The 12,947-nt window shown below is 37.3% G+C and overlaps 1 protein-coding gene across 16 annotated transcripts in view; it reads right to left on the reverse strand.

Moving 5' to 3' along the window:
• The window catches only part of SOX6 (SRY-box transcription factor 6), a 587,380-nt gene that overhangs the window by 190,938 nt on the left and 383,495 nt on the right, over positions 1-12,947 (reverse strand). For all 16 annotated transcript variants that reach the window (XM_057317521.1, XM_057317512.1, XM_057317525.1 and 13 more), the window contains one exon: positions 11,210-11,278. In XM_057317521.1, the coding sequence (XP_057173504.1) occupies positions 11,210-11,278 (69 nt within the window). The remainder of the gene's footprint in view (positions 1-11,209; positions 11,279-12,947) is intronic.

Consider the following 12,947-nt stretch of genomic DNA (forward strand, 5'->3'; position numbering starts at 1 on the left):
AGAATTCCAATGACCTCTTCTACTGGACTGCCAATGATCTGAATTTCCCTCCCACAGGGGATCCCTAGGAATGTCAGGGGTGTACTTCTACCCTAAAACAGACACCCTGGAAGGGCCCTGCCAGAGACCAGTGTGTCTCACAATCTGCAATAGAACCAAATCTGACCATCTTAACAGGAAAATAGCTGTTGTGTGGAGGCCAACTTCGAGAGCTCAGCATCATTTTTCTTTGCCCTGGTTTCCACCCTTGAACTATAGATACTCCAGCCATGAGCTGGAATTCCTCCAATGTTAGACTACACGTGTGCCCTATCATTGTGGATCTGAGCTGGTCTACCTGATCTGAGAATAACCTCTGGCTAGAACCAATAATGAATACTACTATCTCACTTTTGCCAGCTCCTCTGGGCTTCTCTTTCCTTTTTAAAAATATTTATGTATGTATGGATGGATGGATGGATGGATGATTTTTCTTATTTTAAGTAGGTTCCATGCCCAATGTGGGGCTGAAACTCACTACCCTGAGATCAAGAGTCACATGCTCCACTGAGCGAGCCAGCCAGGCGCCCTGCACTCTAGGCTTTTCCATAGAGCGTACCAGCTCATCTAACTGTGCCTCCACTCCATCTAACCTTCAAACATGAAATCTAGAAACCTGAGTCTGCACAAAGCATTACAAAGAATTACACAGAGTAGGGTAGAGAGAAAAACTTGGAACGACTTTTTCCTTTTCTCAAGCCTCCTTTCCTCATCACTGAGCAAGGTGACAGCTTCGTATCAACGTGCACTTCCTTCCTCTCCATCATCTTCTGCTGTTAAGCTCATTCTTCCACCACTATATCCATGTTGATTCCTTCAAACCCCAGCCTCCAGCTCCTAAACTGATGATCTGGGAGCTATCATGACATTCCTGATTCTCAGTGAAATGCAAGTCAGGAGGAAGGAGAAGCTGACAGCCACAGGATGAAAAAAGGTCCTTTAGGACAGACAAATACACGAGCCAGCAGCTGGAGAGCTCTCCTCTCCTTGAAGCTTCAGGCCCTGCATTGCCTCCTCAGGCACCATTCAATTATAGGAATCCTAAAGAGCCTTGTATTTAACTAATTCTCTGTACATTAACAAATGACTTCTGCCATAGCCAGCTTCCAAAACAGCGAACTAGGACTTACTTACATCTTTTATCAAATAATAGCACATAAGGAATGTTTTTCCATTTGGGTAACTGGTTCCTGACACCATCACAACTTTCAGAAGGGAGCAAAAGTTATTAGACGATCAACTGAAACTAAAAATCAGCTTTCTTGGGGTTTTTTTTGCCCCCTTTTCCTATGAATACTACAACTAAAGGATGCATAAAGAGCAGCCAACCTTTGTGTGGCTGGGAAACGAATGACGCTAGTCCAGTACGGAATAAGCTGGGCCTGCTACAAGTTCTTTAGAATAGTCTGCTCACCTTGTCAGATGGTCGAGCAGCAGCCCAGTCACCCCAGCTGAGAGCCCTTTCCATCTGCACTAATTTCAGCCACTGTAGAAAATTCAAATCTTCCACGTTCAACAATAGTCATGACTATGACCTGACTGAGGATGGACTTGACCCTTTATTCTGATCTGTGAATTCCTTGACTTTCATTGTTTAATGTTACAACTTCAACATTTTCTTAATGGAAAGGGTGGTACATAAAATGAATTTAGCGTCTCACAGTGAGACCCTGATACCTTTTGCATCATTTATTTTATTTTGAACAGGTAAAAATATCTGACTCCAACATTAATAACTTTGAGTGGGAGTTACCTTATGCGAATTAAAAATGGTTATGTCAGTACATCCCTTCAGAATTTAAAAGATATTTCCCTGTGCTATATCAAGAGTCACACAGTATATCAATTTTTATTTCCCATCTCTCAAGTCTGGTATGCATACTGTTTAACTTCTTAAATTCTAAGTATAGACATAATTCACAAAAGCTGGGCAAATGCTTGACTAACAGGAGATGGCGTACACAAGATTTATATGAACAACTTTATTTTAAACAAGAAGGACTTTTGCATTTTGTGCTGCTACATCACGTAACTTCATCTGTGTTTTTTTTTTAAAGCTATAAAATAAATTGGAAAGGTTCATTTACTGTCCCTCTAACTTTGCAAGCACTATTGATCTAATAGGAAAGCCCATTTTGGTGTGAAAGGTGAGAATTTGACCCTATTTTCCAGAATAAAATGCCGTGCTCCCTTTTAGACAATCTCCAGGCAGCGCTGTCTAATTCCTGGCCAACTACTCCTGAGTGCCTGATAAACCTTACTCTCCTCTCACTGACAACTGAAACATTTGGCAGCCAGAGAAAATTGTTGCTCTTTCTTTTCCTTTAGATTATCATGGTCATAATAGATTTAAGTGCATCCACACTGATTACCCTATATTCACATCACTAATTTGTGGGTTCTAAATATACATGTGTATATAGATACAAACATACTTATAAACACAGATACAAAATATATATATATTTCTCTATAAGGTATTCTGAAATGATACCTGGTATACAACAACAATAACAATAATGATAGTGATAGACACTGTACGTTGAGCACTTAACTAGAGGCTTTATCTGATGATCTCTAATCTCACAACTAGTAAGGTACTATTATTACGCATCTTTTAGGAATTAAGAAATGCAGGCTCAGAGACATTAAGAAACTTGTCTCATAGCTAGTAAGTAGCAAAGCAGATCACTGATCTAATCAGTAGTAGAACTGGAATTTAAATCTGGATTTATTTAACCAATACCTGTGCTAGTTCTACAAAAATTTTAAATTACATACATTTGAAAGAATGCATCTAATTCTCTATATCTTCTACTTATATGTACAAATCTAGCTTAAAGGTGTATTCAGGTTCATACATCCCGCAAGTATGTCAAGATGTAGTCAATTTTGTAGAGAATTTTTTGAAAAAATACATATAAAAATAAATAATGGGTTGATTTCCTGGGTCATCTTGTTTAACTAGTAACTGAGAATTTATTTTCTAAAAGTTTTTGTATTATTATGAAATGCTATGGTTCGTTTTTATTTTAAGTACCATCTTGCAAAGGAAAAAAATATTCTGATCTCAATACATTCGTGTTTTGCCAGTATACCTACATATAAATAAAAATCAAGTTATTAGAACAATTAACTACATTTAAGTTGTTTAAACAATTCTCCTTCATAAGCTTTCTAGCTTTTAAGTAAAACAGCTCTGACCAAAGTCAAAAGTATATTTCAGCTCCTGAAGAATTATTTGTTCAAGCTATGCCCAACCCTCTGTTTATCTAGATATAGATACAGATACAGATACATAGATGTTTGCTAGGTAAATAGATAGATGGTCCAAACAACTTAAGAGTTCATAGTTAATCACTTAGTCTGCATTACACTGTATAAAGCAGTATTTCTCAATCTTGATTGTCCTCTAGTATCATCTAGAGAGTTTTTAACCGTCTTCCGTGAGGACTGTATTTCAGACCAATTAAATCAGAATCTCTGTGATGGAACCCAAGTATTAGTATTTTTAAAAGGTTTCCAAGTGATTACAAGGTACAACCAAGATTGAGAACCACTGGCATCAAATGCTGTCACTCACTGCTCACTTTTGTCAGCTGGAGAAGGTAGCTATAAAGAAAAGTATTAACATTAAAGGTGACTGACCCTCAATATAAAGACATATCACTTTAAAGCCCGGAGAAAGTAAAATAATTAACTACCCAAGAAGTTTATATGTAAATACCAAAAGAGTCATTCAGCCATGAATACATTTCATACTACACTATAGGAAGATTCCAATTATGTTCTTTTTATCTCTTTCCTTGTGGGTATATACCCATAGTTGTAGTAGTTCTGGGATATAAACTGATTCTAATGGCAAATCTTCAATTTTTTTCTGTTTAAGGACAAAGAGAATGTAATGAGATTTTAGATGTTAGGTGTTATTATCCACATTTTACGAACTAAGAAACTAAAGTGCACTAAAATTTATTCAAGTCACAAAAAGGGCAAATTGAGACATGACCTGGAATGTTGGAAAGAGCACTAGACTAGGAGTCAGGAAAGTTGGGTCCCACTCATAGCTCGGACAATATTTAGCTTTTTAAGCTTGACAACTCTGGAGTTTCGGTTTCCCTCTGTGAAGTACAGGATTTGGACTGGAGAAAAATTTCCAAAGAAATTTCAAAGAAAAACAAAACTGGGGATATATGTGTGTGTGTGTGTGTGTGTGTGTGTGTGTGTGTGTGTGTGTATTTGGGAATGTCTCATTTTACCAAATAAACTACTGGAAAACAAAGAAACAAGTACATGGCATTTATTACCACCGTTACTTCACAAAAAGAAAAGGCATTTTCATTCCAACGGAGGTACAAACCACCCCCCATAATGTCAGGGCTATTTTTAAATATAGCTTAATGATAAACTCACAATATTGCTGTCCACCAGGAATAGCCACCGGCCCACCCCCAACCCCCCGCCCCATGAGCAAATGAGAAACATGAGGACCTCTATATGATGTTTCAAGTTTAACCTTCTATTGAAGTGGAAGCAGTATGAAGGGGGATCATTTAATACCTCTTAGTGTAGTATTTTCTCAGAGGTTTCCCCAAATTTATCATTAAAGACTACTTTCATAATTTTTGCCATACCCAAGTATGTAACTATTATTTGCTTAAGGTTTTTATCTAAATTGACTTTTTTTGCTTAAATACATTTATTTCTAAAGGAAACTTCATAGCACTACCTCAAATAGAAACCTAAAATCTCTTGTTATAAATACAAGATAACCAGGTAAGTACAAAAATCAAAGTTTTATTTTATTTTTATTTTATTTCATTTTATTTGTAGCTAAACGCTATCGCCTCCAAAGACTCTGAGACTAAGATGCTCTCTCGTTCTGTCTCTCAGTCTTTCCTACAGAGAGAGATTAGCACATCCTAGAAAGGTATTAAAGACTAACACTAAACTGAGCCTTCAATGTAATCAAAGAGATCAAGAAAAAAATAGAAGACAGCCGCCTTTCCCCCATGGGATTGGTTCAGTGTTACGTAATGCTAATGTCACATGCCAGCACCACCTGGGTCATCTGCCCACTCTGCTCCATACCCTCCTGCCTCTGAAGGGGTCATGTACTCTCTCTTTATCATTAATCTCAGAAAGAAGCAAAGACTGGTTTCCTGGAATTTTTAGTATCAGTAGTTTGAAAAAGAGCTGGCGAGTAGAGTCAGAGGTAAGTATAAGCAGGTAAAACAGAGAAGGGAGGGTCACCTAGAGGGGGTGAGGGAAACAGAAGCCCAGTGCCTGGAAAGCACTGAGATTCAGGTTCTGGTCTGCTGAAAGATCTCTGCCACAGGCCACATCTAGAAAACAGGTAGCAAGTTGATTCATAACTCCATATAGTAAGTAACTCATAGGATCTGAGCAAGTATCACTTCTTCTTTTTAGATCCACTCCAACTTGAACAGTCTAGCATGGCTAAATCGGAGTTTCTAATCCACAGAGAATGTATATTTTTAGCTGGGAAGGCCCTTACTGTTCATGAATTATAGCAGCTTTACCTATTCTTTCTAATTCAGAAACTTCATTATTAAATGTTTGAAGCAAGCTATGGAGCATCTATCATTACTTACAAAGTTAATTAGATTACATAAAAGAAATAATTAGATTTGCATTTTTATCTTGGTTTTAAACTTCCAAAGAAGATCACAACAGCCTGCCTGTGGGCAATTAAAAACAGCATACAGCGGAGAAATAGAGGAGACAGGGTCTGTTTTTCCTGGCTAATTCATGATTGAAGATAGAATTACAAAATATTTTAAGGGCTTGCTGAAGCTGGGGGCTAATCCTAGACTTCTAAGCTTTGTTTATAACTCTCATTTCATTGCAAGAGAGTATCAGATACATGCACAGTGCCAATAGTAGTATCAAATTACTTCCAGTGGGTTTCTTTAGTCCTGTTCAGGGGCTGTTGGAAGGAGAGTCGTTACCTGATCAATAACACAAAAAAGAAGTATTGGCTAGAGCCAAAACAGGAGCACTGTAATTGCTTTTTGTTTATCAATGCTAAATACAATTAACAGAGATACAACGTAAGACAGAGGGACTCCGTGAGACTGGAGGGCTCCTGACTTTCACCAGGCTCATTGTTGGCTCCTGCAGCCCTCTCCAAAAGACAATAAATGCCAAGGTCCGGCTCTTAAAATTAGAGGTCACTTAGATACTTAATGATGAAGCATATCCTCAAATATATATCTATTATTATTATCCTAGCAAAAAATTAATTAACCAGGTCATACAGGCCATGAAGGCTAATGTACAAAGTAATTATTTCTGATCGTTAGACAACTACTTCACATAAAAAGGTAGTCCTTATTCTGCTCAGCAGATACCTGAATTGCCTATAGTTAATCATATTGAAGGAAACAAAAGGCAAGGTTTATCTCCTTAAAAGGTGAGAGTACATCTCAAATTATTCTGTTTAATGGTTTAAGAACAATCACCTCCTTTCTTATAATATCAGCATCTCTCCTGGTTAGCAGACAGGAAGAAGAAGAACGCATATCGAATGGTGCTCTATCACATGAAAAACACACAGACACACACAAAATATTGAAAAGCACACAGGCATATATTATAGTCAAAATAGAAAATACCATGCATGAAAAATATGGGTATACTCTCAAGAGCAGAGTGAAGCTTCGGAAAGGAGAAAAACACTTGTAAATAAGCAGCCTGTATTACAGCATTTAAAATAGAAAGCTTTCGGATGAGACAAAGAGTATGTGGAAAGCAGCAGCGATGGCATTTAGTTCAGGCCTTCCACAGATGAAGTTTGCCATCTAATGCATGTGTTAAATGATGAGGAAATGGCAATGAATATTGCACATTCATCAATAAAGATTAAAATTCATAAAGATTAACAAAAAACTAAGAATTACAAGTTTCACAAATATACTAAAAAAGGCTTGTATGGATGAATTCACTAAATCGTTGGCTCTGGCTCAGGAAGCCAAATGCCCAAATAATCCCCCAACCAGCCAGCCCAATGTTAGGAGACCAGCGTGGTTCCATCAGTGATGTGAGGCGAGGACACTGCCTCTATAGCACACAATATAAGCCACTTGAATATCTCTTAAGGTTGGGGTTTGAAGAGATGTGAATAAGGAGGTAACACCGTTCATGTCTGGAAAAGTAAGTTTCTCACCAAGATACCTTCATGAGCTGAATTCTCTTCCAAAGGTTAAGTTTTAGCAACAAAATGCCATCATTAAATGTGTTCCTAGTAATGTGCTATTGAAACCAAAGAACGTGGTACGTTGTGTCCATGAAGACTATCTTCTCTAGATTCAAGAACCATGACATGGTCAACTGAGGTTGGATAAATAAATTTATGGATGGATCAAGAAAGCAGGATTTATAAAGTATTTTCTCCTTTGAGAAAGGAGACTAGCCTTCTATTTAGTAGTTGATTAAAACACTAGACTAGCCTTCAATTTAGTAGTTGATTAAAACACTGTACATATACTTTGATACGTCCAATGGATTAAAAGTGGATTTTGTTTACTGGTCAACATAACTCATAAACAAAATGCTTCAAAAGACTGGCTAAGATACTCTAGTGCAACAGTGGGGAACAAGGAAGATGATATTACCGAAGCAGTCATCTGTCTTTTGGAATTAAAGCACGACAACCGACATTCCCAATTCCAAGGACCCATATTCCATCATCTATTATTTTGGCTTTCCATAGACTTGATGAAAACTATGCTATTTCTGTCCGGGAAATATCAAGAATGTCTAACTTTTTCTGGGCTCTATATCGGGGGAATTACTTAATATGAAACAAATTAGAGGAATCACCATTTTCCCCAAAGCACAAACAGAGGGATTTGAATTCACTAAGCAAACAGCCTCCTAAAAGATCTGTTAATATTAAAGCATTTTAATAATCATTTAAAGTTATTACCCTGATTTTTTAATGGCAAAAATTGACTCATCAAAAATATAAAAACATTGGTTCACAAAAATCATTCATCTTACTTTGTAAACAGGGCTTACATGGTATCTCTTTCAAAATTTAGTTAGAATTTACTAAGGCAAAATTATGTCAAAAATTATATTTATGGAAGAAAAAATGTATAAATGAAATGGTTTTTAACTACATATTTACGTTTTGAATGATTTCACATAAAATAAGCATGGGACTTTTACAATACTGTCTTCATCATGCCTTTTTCTATCTCTAAGGGAAAATCCTGCTTTTCAATTTGTGTAAACCATTCAGGTTTTCATTTGTTTCGATTATAATAGGCCCAGATGTGTTGGTGTGTGGTTATTATAAGAGGTTAGACACTCTTCCCTTCCTTTCTATTACAGCTTGCAAATTCCGAAACAACAAGACTGATTCACAAGTCAACATTCTGAACTAGAAGTAGAGGGCAATCTTGAATGTAACCACCTGATACTCATGATCCATAGCCAATTGCCATGGCTCCATCTTGCTGACCATGTTAGCTAACAGATTCTAGGACTCCAGATTTAAAAAGAAGAAAGAAGGTCAAACTTGCTCAAATGGTCTCTGTATACATTTGCTTTCAGAAGAAGGTTTTGTGCTCACCTTATTTTACTCTTTGTTCTGGTTGCTTTCAAAAGGGAGAATGTTTCTTTCATGATACAAAAGTGTTTGAGGCATCTCTTAAAGCTCATATTTTGCTCAAAAAGAATACTAAAATTAGCCCAACAATAATCTCTTCTAAATTTGATCATGACTATAGGTTGTCAAACACCATATTTGAAAATACAGTTAGCCCATTCCCCTTCCCCCCCAAAAAAACCAAAAAAAACCCACCTAAATGTCTGAATATCAGATACCTGCTTCGTAAGTGTCAGAGATGAATATGTTTTGTGTAAGGAGTGTTTTTCAGCATTTGAAAAATTCTTTGAATGGTCTATACTGATAAGATAACTACTGACAAGATATGAAGTAATGCAGTGGCTCAGGACAGTATGAACTATAAATACAGATTATTGCTCCCTGTTATTTTTTAAAATATGAATTCTTATTACAAAGATTCCTATATTTCTAAAATGAATGCAACTCTGACACTTTTGAATCTCTCTGATTTTATCATTTGTGCAGCTGAGATCAAGTGCTGATTAGCTTCAATTTTTAAAAACTTAAACAATAAGAAATACCCACAATTTTAAAAGCAATTAAACTTCTATTAGAAAACTGGAAAAAACGATTTTCCTATCTTCTCAAACTGAACATTCTGATGAATAATATTTTAACATCACTTTCTATAGTTTCTGGAAAAAAGGCATCAATTTCATGTAGTAAAGTTATAACTATAAAATCATATGCAATCAGTAAATACTAATAATATTTCATAAAAATGCTCTGAACTGATTCGGTTGCTATTCATCTGACATCCTCAGTACCACAAAGCAAACATCAATTAAGACAGCCACTTCATACAAACAACAGTGGACTAAGAAGTGAAACACATTCAAAATAAATAAAGAAGTAAATAATAAAGATGTAGTAAAAACATTAACAATAAGTAACTGATAAATCAGGGAACATCTCAGGAAACTTCTTCCATTCCTGCTTTACAAATAGGAGAAAGAGAGAGAACTAAATGATCAGGTTATTTAACACCTACTGAGTTCTTAGAGAGGAATCTAGAGAAAAATGTAGGAAACCACAGGCTAAAAATCTTGACCTTAGCAGTAGGAGATACACTGAAAATTCTAATAAGGGCAGAACCAAGGAACACCTGGACAGTTATTTAATTAAGGATCTCAGCATGGGTCATAAAAGAGATATCAGGATGAGAAATTATTCCAAGATTTAATTGTAAAGGCTGACTGTCAAAGATGCCAGAGACATTCCATCCCCTCTGTAGTTGGACTCTTTATTTGGAAACATATACCCTAGCGTAGGGAAGACAGAATCAGAATGAATTAAACAACAATGAAGACACTGGCTAAAGCGTCTGAGTGAAGATAACTGGACAAAATGCCAAACGAGGTACAGGGATTTCCTCGGGCACCAAGCTGGTACTTTAAATGGAACACCAAGGATGATTACCGAATGAAGAAGGGCTTTATGTTAAAATCACTGGCTTTCACCAATGAAAGAGTAGAAGAGTAAACTATGACTTTATGCGAATGATTTTTTAAAAATACAGGAAGGTGTAATATTAAACTCAAGCAAAGGAATACTATAATTCACAATATACTGCCCCAACTAGGCTGCAACACAGATCGCAGAGGTTAGAAAACATCCACAGCAACCAAGAAAAAGCACAGAGGCCGTGGCAGGTAGACAGAAATCTGGGACGAGTATTCCTCAGGATTAATCACCAGACAACCACGTCTGTATTCCAAGGTTTTCTAGAAGTCACATACCTGTGTTCCTTTTCAAAAATGGAGGCCACTTCCCTTACCTATCCCAGAGAGCTGTTAGTTACATTAACCATCAAGTGTCTAAAGGAATGCCAGAAATCAGAATTCCTTCCCAGGCCATTGTAAGCATGATCTGTGTACCGCGTTACACTGCCACAACAAAGAAGGGATTTTAAAAATTGGGTTACAATTACATGGGAACAAGTTTTTTTTTCCGTTCTAGACTATAAGCTCCTTGAAGACACATCATTATTCATTGATCTTTCTATTCCCCTCAGCACCCAGCAGAAATGCAGAGAATATTTATTAAAGACCAAATTAGTCATTACCAATCTTTTCCCGGGTCGTAAGACTCTTCTCATAACTGACCCAATCAGACTGTCCTAACCAACAAATAAGCATCAGCTTCTCCCTGTGATACCATTAGGTGGTAAAATACAAAGCAGAAAGGGGTCTGTGGCAATAAACACAGCACGTGTGTGCTACCTTTGAAACCATTTAGGTTTCCACTGGGTGAGTGTCGGGCGAATGGCAGAAGGAAAATGAGATAAGGTTTATTGTGTGTACCCTCACGTCCGAAAAGAATGCTTAGACCACCACGTGGTCGTGGTCGATGTTTCCTACACCCACGTCTACAATTGTATACAACATCCTTGAGTAACAGCCCTATTGGTGCTGTTGACGAGAGAGGGGCGCATTTGCAGCATTTTAAATTCCATTTGCAAGGAGGAAAGTATCTAAGTACAATCAGCCGAGAGTAATAAAATACACTGACCTGGATCTGTTGCTGCAGGAGATTAATTTTGTGCTGCTGCTGCAGAAGTTGCTGCTGTTGTCTTGCAATCTATCAGAAATAAAGTTTCGTTAAGTTCAAATGAAATGCCTGCACCTTTGCCATTACCCCAGGTATCTCTCTCGGAATGACAAGAATGCTTTACTGCACTTCTGCGTGAAAGAGTTCCTATAAAATGAGAGAGGCAGACTTAGTAAGTTGGAGAAAATGAAAAATTTCATACAGGTGCCACCTCTCTGCTTACCCCCTAAATCTTTCTCTGTAGGTGAACAGTACCCCTTGTATGACACTTGTGAGCAGTTCATCCATATCGGCACTGGTCATCTGGAAAGAATGGGAACGTCGAAATCTGATCTTTGGAGAATAAAGACAGGAAGACTGGCTACAGTTTTCTCAAGAGCTTAATTTGGATGTAAAAAGTAAAATCTGTAAGCATTACAGATTACTTGTGGTCTACTTTGGTGAAACCTTTTCTGAAGGAAAGATTTCCAGAACTGATAAAATTTAGAAATATTGTCAAAGGAGTGCCAAAAAAGCAGCAAAAAAAAAAAAAAAAATCTTCTTGTTGTTGTTGTGGCTGTCACATGTACAAAGCACTTTTTAAAAACAAAATTTAATATTTATCCTTTTGAGGGTAATATGTTAATTTTAAAATTCAGGATCCACACACAAATTGTACATTCCCTTTCTTCATCCAACAATCAAATTCAACACATGAACATGTCATCTGGTCTATAAAAAGAAATATTACCCACTTAATACAAGTCCTACTGAGGACTGAATCTGCCCCTCGGAAGAGCAAACAACTTCTTCAGCATAATGGTATTTGCTATAAAACATGAGTTAGGCATCAGGCTGTCTATTGCCTCAAAAGCTGGAGCCCCGGGAGATGCCCCTTATGAGAACACACTGAGTGCCCACAGAGGAAGCCAGATGGAAAAGTGGCCAGAGACTACTTAGAAGGACTTGGTTTAGTAATGCCCTATAGGCAAGAGTTATGGTTTTTTCCTTCCTATTTCTTCTCCTTCCAAAAGCCTATATTCTAGAATGGGCCATCTTGGAAGTAGAAAAATGAATACGGATCAGCCCTCAGCTGTGTATTTCTTGAGTGTTTTTGATGCTTCAGCCTAGAGCAGAGGGAAACACCCAAATCCCATTTCACTCAGCCCAAGATAACAAAAAATAGCAGTCTACTCCCAAATGTTGCTTTGTGGTTTCTGGTGATGACTGGCTCATACTGGAACTCATGATAAAGCTGCCCCTATCACAGGCTAGAGTTTGAGAGATGGGACCACTCCTTCCCAAAGTTTTTTAAGCAAAATGGAAACAGTGTCTAATCAGATCGGAAAGGCCCAGTCTGCTTGTCACCATTCAAATCAGAAATGGACAACTCGGCAACTCTAGGTAGAGATGCTGGATCGTCTGAATATTTATTTCCTCTTAGCAAACCAGTGAAACACTACTAGGCATCTAATATTGATGGTCCCTCCTAAATGATAAAGTGCTGCATAGAAATGCATCCACAACACCACAGTGCAATTACTATCATCCACTCTAGACGTATGGGTTTGACACAGTGAAGTATGGTACATAAGCACCATGTGGCTCAAATTCTGAATTTTATTTGCCAATCGGTTGAGCTACATGCTCGCTTCATTGAGCATGACAACCTAGTTTTAAGTGTCATTTAATTTTCATTTTGAAATATAATTACAAAGTG

The sequence above is a fragment of the Ursus arctos genome, unplaced genomic scaffold, assembly GCF_023065955.2.
Source record: "Ursus arctos isolate Adak ecotype North America unplaced genomic scaffold, UrsArc2.0 scaffold_23, whole genome shotgun sequence".
NCBI classification, from domain to species: Eukaryota; Metazoa; Chordata; class Mammalia; order Carnivora; family Ursidae; genus Ursus; species Ursus arctos.